The 13,477-nt window shown below is 53.2% G+C and overlaps 1 protein-coding gene across 9 annotated transcripts in view; it reads right to left on the bottom strand.

Annotated features, from left to right (window-relative positions):
- The window catches only part of CACNA1E (calcium voltage-gated channel subunit alpha1 E), a 118,200-nt gene that overhangs the window by 69,876 nt on the left and 34,847 nt on the right, over window positions 1-13,477 (bottom strand). For all 9 annotated transcript variants that reach the window (XM_064664220.1, XM_064664214.1, XM_064664218.1 and 6 more), the window contains 3 exons: window positions 4,567-4,670; window positions 3,656-3,808; window positions 3,356-3,537 (listed from right to left, as the gene is read on the bottom strand). In XM_064664220.1, coding sequence (XP_064520290.1) covers window positions 3,356-3,537; window positions 3,656-3,808; window positions 4,567-4,670 — 439 coding nt within the window. The remainder of the gene's footprint in view (window positions 1-3,355; window positions 3,538-3,655; window positions 3,809-4,566; window positions 4,671-13,477) is intronic.

Below are 13,477 nucleotides of genomic sequence, written 5' to 3'. Positions count from 1 at the left end.
TCAAGCCAGGCTCCTCCTCGCTACCTGCAAGCACAGCAGCTGAGCAATTCCAAACGGGAAGGCAAATAAACAATTGCAGTGAATAAATACAGCCTCCCGAGCTGGCGTTCTGGAGGAAATATTGATTTCAAACTCCTATCCAGTTTGCTTTCTGGGACCTTGGGAGCTGGGCTGGGCATCCAAAGCCACCAGCATCACCGTGTGCCTGTGATGTGTCAGGCCAGTCCCACGGCACACAGTGGCAGCCCCTCACCAGCCCCACCACCCCCACAGAATCACCATTTAATGACAAAACTGCAACCCAGCCCCTGCCCCATGCCAGCACGGCTGCAGAGGCGGAGAATTAGGACAGTGAGCCTCTTTGCCAGCACTGTATTTCCCTCTGGTCCCTACAGAAATCAGGTTTGGTCTCAAGCCAGCCCAGGGAAGGGGCATATGCTCCAGTATAAGAAGAAAAGCAAAATATTCCTTAGCCCGTTTCAGACCACAGAGGCAGCTACAAAGCCAAAACTCCCCTCTAAAAGAAATCAGTGTCCACCAGGCTCCTGGGGACAGGAGCTGGGAAGGCTATAACACCCCCTCAATCTGAGGCTTTTTCTTCTATTTTTAACCCATACTGTGATTTCTACCTTCATAGAGGCAAGGCTGATGAAAAGAAGGCAAAAAGCAAACACATAGATGAAACAACACACGTGGAAAGTACCATGGGGCTGATTAGCTTTTCGTGATGCTGCCTACAAATTCCGGGAGCTACGCTCCTAGAGCCGGTAAAATTGTGGAAAAATGGATCTTAAAATCATGATACAGTTACACAGGGGAATATTATAGTAAGCAATTTCTTTGAGAGGTTGCTAAAGTGGTTTTCCTGCCATCTCCCTCTCCCCCGCAGTGTTAATCTGCAAGGACACAGCCTCCCATTGCTTTACCCCTGTGGGAAAGCAGAGTCCCCCACTGAGCCCCCCAGACCTGGGGCATGTGCTGGGCAAGGTCCATGCTGGTTAGCAGCAGGAGCCAGCTCTGGTTCGCTCCAAGTGATGAAGTTGTTGGCAGAGTACTCCTGTTTCCCAGCCCTCTTCCTGCATCCCCCCAGGGATCACATCTCCCCAAGGGCCTCTCTCATTTTTTATTAAAAAAAAAAAAAAAAAAAAAAAAAAAAGGCAGAAATCCATTTTTCTTTCTCCAAGCAGCAAAAGGACAGAGCACCCATAACCTCTGCACTGTGAGAGACAGCCTGTGACCCTGGGGAGGGCAGGAGGTACTGCCCAGTAGTGCCAGGAACATCATCCCTTGCCACCCCCCAAAGTGAATCAGCAGCATTTTACCATACCAGGGCCCAAATCCTCATTCAATTATAAGCCAAGGAAGGTCCCTAATCCTTTCCATTATAGGTCAGTAATAGCTGGTTCTTTGCAGAGGAGCGGGAAAGGGAGGCACCTTATTTATGGTCCCAGCCATCGGCAACACAGTGACAGAGCACGTTTGCCCGGCATTGCAACTGGTGCCGGGAAGGTTACTTGGATACCAGGGCTGTGGCTGCCCCAGGGGCTCTAGAGAGACCCCAGTTTATCAGCTGTGCTGGTAAACAGGGGGATTCTGTAGGGTAGGTCCTGTGGAGCATAGTTTTCAGTGCTCCCAGCAGCATCTCCCATCCTTACCCTCCAGTAGGACCCAGCTGATGAATCAGTAAATCTCAGACACTGAACTGATCAGTTCCAGCCTTCCCAGCAAGGACATCCCAAGCAACAGGAGACCAGACTTACTCAAACAAACCCTTGAAGTGGATCAGACCACAAATTGCCTGTCTGTGTAGTTCACCATCTCCTCACACACCACCACTGGGGCTATAGCACAGGGAGCGCTGCTGCTAATTGCTGCAGGCACCAAAGGATGAGAAGGAGGAGACACGGGGAGCCCTGATGGGAGCAGTTGTGCAGAGAGACAGTCATTAACACAAGAACAAGGTGCAGGGAAGGTTGCTGGCACCAGCCACAGGCAGGCACAGGCTGTGTATGGCAGAGGGAGCAGGCAGCAGCTGCCCAGGGCACTGGAAAATCACCTCCCCTGCTCCACTCCATTATGCCTGGGCAATAGGTGCTGTAGTTAAGTCTCTAATCCCATTGACACACCAGAAGCAGACAAGAAATCGACTTTTTTCGGTCTGAACACTCAGGTGGTTCAATCCTGCTTAATTCCCCCACTGAAGCAGCGGGATTCTGACACCGCCATCTCCTTTAGGAAGAAGAAAACCAAATGCTCATGGTAAGGTCAAGCCTCTGCCATGAACTCTCTCTTTCCTACTCCGGTCTAGGTTTCACAATCCATCTGTCCACACACACCATCCTGCACCCCCAGAAGTACCCTGGGATGGACTGAGTGGGAGGAAGGGACCCAACACCAGCAGCCTGGTACCTTGGCCTACCTTGGGGTTAAAAAGCAGCCTTTCCATCAATGACAGAGCCACCACTGAGCCACGTTTCCCCATCACATGCCATCCAATTTGCCTCCCGCAGAGCAATGCCACTCTACAAAACTCCGGGCGTTATGGGAACCAGGGTATAAAAACATTCCCGGTGCAATGACGCCAAAATTGATGCTGAAATTAGGCTGGGAACAGAACAGGCACGGTTGCTTCAAGCCCACAAACTCAAACATACTTATATGGCCACTCGCCCACAACGATGTTGCACTTTGTGATTGCCTGCAGCTTTTTTTTCTGCTTCCAGCTTTGCCCTCAGGTCACTCTCTAGGCACCCCAAGAGTCTGGCCATCAGCAACTTCAAGCAGCTGCAAACCACAGTAACCCAGCCCAGACATTCCCTGCTCCATCAGCACAAATATCAAAGATCCCAGCTCCCTGCTGGACACTGAAATGTCCTGGACCCCCCAGGGCAGGGGGTCCAAGCCTAGCTCCAGGGCTTTCCCAGGCCACCATGGGGGATGCAGGCACATCTGATGCCTGGTGTACAGGGAGAGCACATATGCAGTGCCCAGAAAACATGTCCCCTCTCATGGAGCTGCCCTGGGGAGCACAGGAGGAGTAAGATGGAAGGAAGGATACCTCCCCAGGGACAGCCCTCAAGCAGGAGGATTGTTGCAGCCCCAAGCTCACATTGCTCTCTGCAACGGGCAGCACTACCCAGAGTTGGGGACCAATCCCTTAGAGCTCCCTTTGTCTGGAGGAATGTAACACATGCCTCTATCCACCATCTCCTGCCCAAATGGGAAGGACCAACTCCATTCCCATCACAAAGGAAACTCAGGATCTTACAAGTTTCCAGCACACAGAAATGCTGCCTCCAGCTCCCCCACCCCCATGCCCAGCTGCCCAAAGAGACCCCAGAGCAACTCTACTCACATTGTACAGGACTGTGGTCCACCCTTCCATGGTGATGCACTGGAAGACGGTCAACACAGCAAAGAGGATGTTGTCGAACTGCGTGATCCCGTCGTTGGGACCGATCCACTCCCGGCACTCGTAGCCTGGGGGGCAACCCTGCACCCCACATGGATGGGGAGGGTCCAGCTCCTCTAGTTCACCTGAGAGCACACAGCGGGGAGGCAAAGGAGGCAGAGGTAAGGGAGAGGCAGGAGACAGCTCTTCCCAGCTTTTTACCACCCAAAGGATGCAAAGTGGGTGCAGAGCCCTTCTCCTCACCTGAATTGTTTGTGTAGCAGGCTCGGTGCAGCTTCCCACTGTAGAACTCCAGGCCAATGATGGCAAACATGAGGATAGCAAAAAAGAGCAGCAAGCCAATCTGGAGAAGAGGCACCATGGCCTTCATGATGGATTTCAAGACAATCTGCAAGCCTGGGAGAGGAAAGAAAGGCACAGCTCAAAACAGTGATGCAAACCCACTACCTGAAGCATGTCTGTGTCGTATTTGCCAAGAGGAGGACAGTGAGCAGAGAGGAAAGACAGTCATCCTCAGAGAGATGCAAGAAGCTAGCAGAGCCTAGAGGATCCCTTTAGGCAGGAGGACTATGGACAAAAGCACCATCCCAAGGGAAGGAGGGCCAGGTCACAGAGGAAGGCTCCAGGAGGGGTTGTTTTTGGAGCTGGTCCCCACTCTAGTGTCCTAGCTGTCCTTGTCCCACCTGAACTTGGTGGGACATGACTAGTGCAGCTCCATCCCCCTTACTGCCCACAAGGCACAGATCCAGCACACTGTCCTGCTGGTGTCCAGGGCAGGAGGGATGGGAAGACTGGAGCAAACAGTAGCCTAGTTTCTTTATTTATCCCCATGTCAACAGATGAAATCTTGCAACAAAAAAAAAAAAAAAAGTAATCTCCCCTGAATAAACCCCAGTCCTGAAAGGATCCACCCACTGCCTTCTGGCCAGGGAAGCAGAGCTGCCAGCAGGCTCCACCAAGCCCAGCCTTGTGCCAGCACAGGGAGGGCTGGGCAGGGGGCAATGCCACCTGGGGACACCAAATGCTGCCACCCTAGAGTTCCCACTACATCAGGAGGTTTGTTCCCTCTTCCTTGATTTCACCCCTCTCCTTCTGAAGGACATCAGGGACAGATGCAGACACCCTGAGAGGAGGACCAGGAGTATCCAACTTACTGGGAATGCCCGAGACGAGCTTCAGAGGCCTGAGCACGCGCACGGCCCGCAGCGTCCGCAGGTCCACGTGGGTGTTGAAGTGTGTCCCAGCAGTGGCGAGGATGCTGTGGGCAGACAGGGAGAGAGCAGAGTTATCCCAGGCAACGCCCTCGGCCACCTCAGTGCCAAAAGCCACGTCCTCATGCCAGGCTGGGCGAAGACACAGGGAAGACCGTGCCCCTGGGCAGGTACAGAGATTCAACAACCCCCCCAAAGGCCCATACGTCAGTCAGCCCCATTTGATGCTGGCGCCAAAGCTCATGGGCCACTGTGATCACCCAAAGTGACCCAGGGGCCCCCTCAGCCCCAGCAGTCCCCCACTGATGCCCCCCACATGCCAGGATGGCTGGGGACAGCCCCACATCACCCGTGCTGTACAACTGCACTCAGGGGTCTCAACACCGCCAACATCGTGCTCGTCCTGCCTGCGAGGGGTGGAGCAGAGATGGGGCCCTAGAAATGTGGGTCACTCCCCTGATGGTCACCCATGTTCCCCGGGCAGCACCTCCAGCCGTTAGCTGCTCTGGCTTTTTCCACACATGGAGCTTCCTTAGAGTCCCACCTCTGGGATTGCCGAGAAGGAGCCGAGAACCTCACGTACATTCAAAAATCTATAGTAATGAAAGTTTGATGACCTTGGAAGGCAACCGGCAAGCACAGGAAGAACTCCAGAGATTTTCTTTTAAAACAAAGATTTTTTTCAAGCCTGTCTCCAGAAAACAAATTGGGGCAGGAGGGGGGTGGTACGTACTGAGTCCGGCAGTGGAAACACTCAGGGCCCCTGTACCCGCTCTTGGAACCGGAAAGCTGTGCCTTAGGGATGCTGGCAGAACCCTCTCCCATCCACCCTTGGTCTCCAGGTGCTGGGGGAGGAGGAGGAGGAGGGAAGATACAGTAGAGCAGCAGGAGATGGAAGAGGAGGGGATGGGGAGGAGAACGGGACAGAAGGAGGCAGCAACCTCAGGGTTGTTTGCAGCAATCCAAAAACCCAGGGAAATTGGGTCATTGTTCCACTAATTCATCTAATTACAGGCCAGAGTAGCTCTCTGGCGCGCTGAGCAATTAGCACTCTTTCTCTCCCCCTCTCCCCGAGGTACGGCAGGTACCAACCTGTCCCTCCAGAAAGGCGGCTGGGTTTCCTAGGATACCCTGGCAGCAGAAACGCTCTCACATCTGCAAACCAGGTTGTTTCAGCTCCTTTTCCCAGTCTCATCTTCCTCCCTGCCCCAGCACAAGGGGTCAGCTGCAAAGCCTGGCCTCAGCAGCAGGCTGAGGATGCATCACCCACAACTCCCTGTGTATCACACTGCTTATCCCATAGATATACAGGAATCTGTTACCCTTCGTGGCACTTTCTCTTTCCCCCGAGCCCTTTCAACACAATCTCCCTGCCCCAGCCCATGACCAGCCCTCCCCCCCCCCACCCACAGGGCTGACTGGAGAGCAGAAAAGGGACTTAATTAAGTCAGAAGCACTCAGGGGGCTGGGGAGAGCTGCACTGTTAAATTGGTTGTAAGATCAAAATCAATAAGTATGATAAAGCACGGTCACTCAGCAGCATGAGGGAAAGAGAAGAGCACTGGTACTTTTATCCCTTTCACACAACCTGCCAGTGAGAGCAGGGTAACTCAGCACTCCTCAAAATGCCAGCGTAGAGGACACACCGTGCCAACGTCATGCTGGAGACCTCGAGACCCTTCTTCAGCTTTTGCTCCCCACGTCCCAACACCTGGTGTGCCACCAAACCTTCCAAAGGGGCATGTGCAGCCCCTGCTCTGACTCCAGCCAGGACTGAGCATCTCCAGGAGGCCAGGGATGCCCCTGGGCTGGACACAGGCTCCAGCCCTTCTCCTGAGGGCTTGCCAATGCAAGCCCAGCTGGAAGGCTCCTGGCAGCAGAGCAGGGTGGGGATCGACAGCTCTCTCCTCTCACCACAGATCAGCACGAGCCGTAGTCCTACCCGGCTGGATGGAGCGATGGAGGTGGAGCCATCACCTCTCCCAGCTCCACCAGCACACATCCCCTCCCCAGGGCCAGAGCAGCAACTGGGAGCGCCCTGGCTGCAAAGTCCTCCGCTAACCCAGATTTGTTTGAAGGGCTCCGGAGCCGTCGCGCTCCAGGCAAAGTTCAGGCGATTCCAGGGCACTACTTCCCAGCGCTCTAAATTAGCTGCTAAGAATGGGACTCCTCTGTGGCAAGGTGACATGCTCCTTGTCCTCGCTGGGGGACAAGGGACATCACGAGCTGTTTCGGAAGGAGGTTTGGACAGATCACCAGAGCAAGGCGGTTGCACTCAGACCTGTCTCCTGACTGATGACAAAAGCAGGACCCAGCACAACGAAATAGGTGCCTGCACATCCTTCTGCAGGCACAGCCACGGCTCACAATGACAGCGGATGGCACTGGGAGTACACACTGCTGGACCTGCTCCCAGCAAAGCCCGCCATCCCAGAGCCTCCCAGAAGGGTCTGAGCAGCCCTGGCACCACCTTTTGACCTATTAAAGAAGCTGGAAAAAAGCTAATCAAGCTTCCAGGCACACAAGCCTGGCTGCTGACTGCTTTTCCCAAGCCTTTCCACGGCTCTAAGTAACAGACACCACCTCTCCCCAATAACCAGGCTTTGCTGGTACACACAGACACCACCATCCCATTACTGCTAATAATAAATACAACATTCAGAACACACCTTGCTGCTTCGGACTTCAGCATTGCACCACCTGTCAATTATTATTAACCCTTATTATTAACCCTCTAATAACACCTACTGTTAATTTTTTTTTTAAACTATATCACCCAATTAAGGTTTGTTATAGCTCCTGAGGATGCACAGCCCAGAGATGGGATCGGGCTGTGACAGACCTTTATGCTGATACAGGGTGGCAGCTCCGGTATCTGTAGAACAATTTAAACCCTTTTCGATCACTTACAATATCCACGTCTGATGTGCTAATAATTATTCTTTATTTTTAGGCAAGGACCCAAACTAAAATTACATCTCACCATCCAAGTTATTTGAAAAAAGCTGCCAGATTTAGGCTAAAAAAATCCCAATGATCTCATACTTTTCATCATATGTACTGGAGGAAAAAAGAAGGGGAGAAAAAAAAAAAGTGAAGGCGTTTTTATAGGTCACCCAGGCAAAGGGGTTAGTTTTACTTCTTCGGAGAAAAGGGAGAAGAGAGACTTCAGGTGGAGAAAAGAGCAGAGAGGAGCTTTTGGAAGGATGCAAATGAGAGAAGAGGCAGGATGGGAAATATATGCTAATCCCCCCAAAGTATAATTGAATAGTGAGCACTCATCGGCAGACAAAAACACGCTTTCAGGGGAGGAAAAAAAAAATAATAATCCAATGCTTTGTGTTTGCAAGCAGGATGATTATTTTATTTTATTTATTTTCGAGGCTCCCGCTGGGGCTGACACACCTGCAGGCTTTGGGGCCGGCTGCCGGCACAGCCACGCTCAGCCCTCGGCGCCGCTCCAGCTCCCAGCAGCTGAGCAGAACACACGCCCTCGCCTCCAGCAGAAGACCTGCACCTATGGATTTCTTCACCCAGGGGTGCAAAAAAAGGTAAAAAGAAAGAATACTCGTGTTTTAAACGACTCCCTGGTCTTCGGGACTGCGCAGAATAAACTACGAGTGAAGCTCGATGACCCTGCCTACACAAAGTCATCACTGAACTCAGGCACTGTCCCACAGTACAGCACCCATTGGGCCTCCTCTGCCTGTGCCAGGGGATGTTCACTGCTGGGCTCCCATCCCCACCAGCCCAGCCCAGCCCAGCAGCAGCCCTCAGGTATAGCACACACAGCTCAGGGCATGCTGAAAAGGGCTTCACACCAGGGACCCCAAGCAAAGGCTGAACACCCAAATGATCAGATTGGCCCTCGATTCATCCCCCCACCCCAAACTGAGTATCCCTCAACCATCTCCCTCAGGGACCACTGCTGAGGCACACACAGACAAGCTGTCCCAGCAAAGGGTGTGCGGGGTAGAGAGGGGGATTGGCTGAGGCAGACTAATCTCAGCTCAAAATCTGGGGCAGGGAGGGTGCTGGCTGGCTGGCTGACGTGCAAATTAATATTTATAATTAAGTGAAAAGGCCCCTGAAGGCTTGCACTGCCACCTGACTCTACAGGGGAGACTACTTCATAATTAATACACTGGTCAAACAGCTCACAGAAAGTAAGTTACCTGATGAATTTACCCCATTCTTGCCCTGTTCTGAGGGTGAATCAATCCCTCCACTCTCTGCAGACAGCACCATACATAGCAGGATGTTCTCAACACTCTTGGGTCCAAACCTGGCTCAAGGCAGGGCCAGTGGGATCCGGTCACCCACCCTGAGGATGCTCCAGCAGAGTGCAGTGACTCTGCTTTGGGGATACCAAGGGATGGGGATACCAAGGGACAGGGACACCAAGTCCAAGTCCTGCCCTCAGCACAGTTCAGAGCAACGTCAAAGCCTCCATCACCTCAGCCTGCTCTTTCTGGGTTTCGGGGCCATGACACAAGTGGATTGCCCTGGTGCAAAGCTGCTGCTCCCACCCTTCCCAGCAGCTTTGAGGGCCCTGAACTGGGCACCAGCAACTCCCTGCAAGGTGTGACGAGGCTGAATGACAAAATCTGCCTTCACCAGCCTTTGATGTGGGGGATGAAATAATTCCTCAAGGCCACCTCTCCCTGGAACAGCCCTCAGGATTGAGGGAGTATCCTGCTCTGGACCCTGAGAGCTGCCTCCCTCCTGCCTCTGGTCCCTGCGCTGCTTCTTGGCGGATATAGGATTTGGCAGGGAGAGATGATGCTGGTAAAACTGCATTTGCACACACAGGACCTGGTGGAAACTTAAAGTCATTGACAGGAGGCAGGAGAGCCCGTCCTGCAAGAGAAATATAGTACAGACAAGCATGTACCACAGCAGGACCTGTCTGAACTCATGCCAAGGGAGAGGCCCGAGATCCCAGGGACATGCAGGGGTACAGGGACATGCACCTGGGTAATCTCACCTCCCCACATGAGGATGTGGGGGAAATAACCCACTGTCCTTTCCCTCAAGCCAGGCTTCTACCCTCCAACTTGACTCCCAGAGCGAGGTCCATGGCAGCACAAAGAAACAGGGACTTTGCCCAAGGCTTTATCCCCACAGGAAGAACAGGAGCTTCACCTCAGACCAGGATGTCCGGGTGCAGAAGGGGATCACACGGGGTAGAGGGGTGCCTATGAGGGGAGGCAATGCCCCCGGGGACCAGCAGCCACGTGGGAGGGACTGACTCACTCTGCGGCTGCAGGAAACCAACCGCCGGGGAAGAGGAGCCGGGAAGGATGGAGCAAAGCACGTGAGCGGCACGCGGGATGGATCCTGCACTGGGAGAAAGCAGGATGCCTATCTCCCCCAAAGCCAGAGCCATAGTTGTGCCCGCCCAGGGGTCCCCCCACCAACCATCTCAGCAGTGTGAAGCCTTTTCCCTCATCACCCACCCTCTCCCCCCTCAGTGAGCTGGGGAAACGTTGCAGCCTTTGTACGAGGTGCTGGTGTTGGGTACGTCCCACCACCATGGCATATGGCACATGAAACATTCACAAAGCTGGGAAATCAATTATTCATCCGAATGAAAGACAAAACACCTTACTAATTGTCCTGGAAGGAAAGAGCTGGGGAAGGGGTGGGAGATGGGGCAGGCATCATTCATGACAAGAAACAAAGTAAAGAGAAGGAAAAAAGTCCTGTCTGGTGTGATCAAAGCATTGCTCAGCTTTTGGACCCCGGGGTTGTCTCTTTACTACAGGACAACACTCCTTGCAATGGTTGAGGCTCCAGCGGGATAACCACATCGGGATGCTGCCCTTGTACTCTGATTTAGTGCTTCTTCTCCAAGCCTCATATCCACTCCCCCAAGCTTCCTTGCCTAGAATTGCACTATATTCCCTTGGTTAGGAAAACACAGGTGTGGGTGCTGGGGGAAGAGCCTGTTCCTAGCCCAGGTGTGGCAAGTTTGTGCTCTCACACATGCTCGGTATGCAAGGCACACTGCTGGGGGCCAGCACCCCAAACCATGAGGGGATGCAGCATATGAATATTCCCAGACAGATCTGCTGCCAGCCCCTGTTCCCCCTCCAATTCTGGAACTCCAAGATCAAGAAGACCACCTGAACACACAGAACTTGCACGAGGTGCACTAAATACCAGGAGGCAAAGCATCCCTGCCTCTGCCATGGAGGAGGATCAGGAGGAAGTGTGAAAAGGAACTTTCCAGGACAGTCATCCCAAAATCCAGGCAGCACCACAAGGAGCAAAAATGCCCTCCTCATCCCAGGGCTCACATTGCAGCCCTGCAGCGTGGCAGGAAGCAACCTCCTCGGAAAGAAACTCTCTGCCCTGCTTCACACCAGCCACGTCAGGAAATCAGGGCACAGGTATGTGCAGGATTTCCCTGGGAGGTCAGAGGGAGGGGCCTGGCTCACGGCTGCCACTTGGCTTTGCAGGGAGAGGACATTGGTCTTTGGGACAGGACTTGGAAGAGCCAAGCTTTCCTCCTCCAGCACAGGCTGGTGCCCATCCGGTTGGCTCCGGGCTTGCTAAGGGCATGGCAAGCACCGCCAGCAATCTTTCAGTCCTGCCCTTCCTTGGCCACGCTCCACCCCACAAAATCCTTTAATGGAAACCACCGTGCCCAAGGGCTTCACAAAAGGCACCCAGGTGCAGCAGCTGTTATTAAACCCTCTGAAAAACCCTGACACCAGCTCTTCCTTTTAGTGACCCCAGTGTATTTATTCTGGTTTTACAGCAGCTGCTTCCCCAGCTCCCGAGCAGCACAACTTCACAAGGGCCCTTTGATTCCCATTTTGCTTTTTTTCCCCATTGTTAGCAGTGTTCCCCCACTCCTTCACCACTCACATGTTATTGTATTACTGCTATAAAAAAAGCCAATGGTGTGATGATGCTCAGGCACTGGAGTGTGTGAAGCACACACCCACCTGGATATTTGCAGAGGGAGTTTAACCCTTCTTATTCCACGAGCACCTTCAAATACAGTGTAGCACAAAGCAGGCAACTGCAGGGTCCTTGTTCTCTCTTCCTAATGGCACACAGGGAGCAGGGAGCTAATGCTCCAGTTCCTGATGGCTGAAGCTCCTTCAACCTCACCCTCTCAGGACCACCAATTAAGAGGTCACCAACCTCCCACTGCCCTTTCTGACCCATTTTCTCCTTTTTTGGTCCTGGTCACACTGCGTTAAGCAGGTCACAAGTCCAGCTTCAGCACCTGGCCAGCTCTGGTCCATGCACAGACAAGGTGAGCATCCCTAGTCCCCAGGGGAAACACAGATGTTCCCCACCCTGGCTCTGCCTCAGAACGAGTAAAGGTATTTTATGCACGCTTTCAGATAAAATTATTTTTAGCTGGGGGAGAACAGGCTGTTTTTTCAGGCAGCAATGAAGATTTGGAAACCACAGGTTATAAACAGAGCAGGTTTACAAATGTGACTATTAGTTCCCCGGTGGAAGCTTTAGCATCAGGGAGCTTTAGGTGGGCGTTGATTTCCACTGAGATGAAAAAAACTGGATTTATTGACACAAGAAGCAAACACAGGTTGAACCCTAGTCAGTGCCATCCATTCCTGCAGAGGGTCCCAGGAGACTGCTCACAGGAGAAGCCCCTCATTAGGCTAATTTACACCAGGGAGAGCACGCAGAAAATCCCACTTCTCATGGAAATCCTAACGTGGTGTCTGGGACCATGATGCCACCTACACTAAGGACCTCTCCCATTAGATATATGGCAAAAAATAAGTCCAAAAAGGAAGAGTAATATCCTGCATCACACTTGGAGGGACAAGGGCCAGAGAGCATGATGCTGGGTCCCTCTGGTATGGATCCTGGGGTGGTTTCTGCTCACACAGATATCCTCTCTGGTCCATCAGCCTCCCAAATGGGTCAGCACATCCCAAGGCAAGCGGGCAACCCTACACCTCTGATGCTCACAACATCCCCTATACCACACCACTGCCTCTTGGTAAGCGACAAGAACATCCCCGAGAAGTACTTCCCACAAATCTCTGTCCAGACACTCGCATATTCATCAAGTGGAAAGTTTTAGTCCGCAGAGACGATCCCGAACCCGCCGGTGGCCCGCACACATCCCCCGTGCAGGCTTCACCACCCGCCTTACGCAACCGACACAGAACGAACCGCCAAGTGCAAATCTTCTCCCACAAGCTGTTTGCAAGTCATTTGCCAGCCAAGGATTATTTGCTGCAGAAATTTGCCAATAATTCAGCAGATCAAACAGGCAAGAGTTTCTTGCAAGGGAGGCGCAGCCATGGCACCAAGGAGCAGCAGCTTTGTCGGTACCACACAGCAAAAGCAAGAGCTGAACAGCACAGAGGAGCCCAACAACCTGGTCCAGCTGATCCCAGTGACCCCATCCTCCCCAAAACCAGTCCAGGATGAAAATCTGTGTGTTGCCTCCTCCACCCATCACAGCACAGATTTTGCCCTGAAAGGTCAGTGAGGCCATGCCAGCAGGCACCAGCACTGATGGAATGAAGCCAGCAGATAACCAGGGGGTTCTTGGGAAGGGTTTCCACTCCGCTGGAGGAAAATCAGGACACAAGGCAGGTGATGGTGGTGAAGCAGATGCTGGAGGGCTCTGCCCCAAAACCAGCAGTGCCAGGAGGACCCAGGTACCTCCTGTCAGGGCGGCCGACACGGAGCTCACAGCCCTTCATGGACAATTGATTCCCTGGCACGGGGCCCGGCCCGGCGCGGCACTGAAAGGAGCTGGCGAGGCTTTTGCGAGTAATTGCCGAGCGCTGACTCAGCACCGGCTCGGTTACAGTCAGCTCACCCCGAGCCGCGGGGAGGGCGGGGACGG

This window comes from Pseudopipra pipra, chromosome 9 (assembly GCF_036250125.1).
Source record: "Pseudopipra pipra isolate bDixPip1 chromosome 9, bDixPip1.hap1, whole genome shotgun sequence".
Lineage (NCBI taxonomy): Eukaryota > Metazoa > Chordata > Aves > Passeriformes > Pipridae > Pseudopipra > Pseudopipra pipra.
Note: the sequence above shows the minus strand (reverse complement) of the source record. Positions and strands in the feature narration are given on the sequence as shown.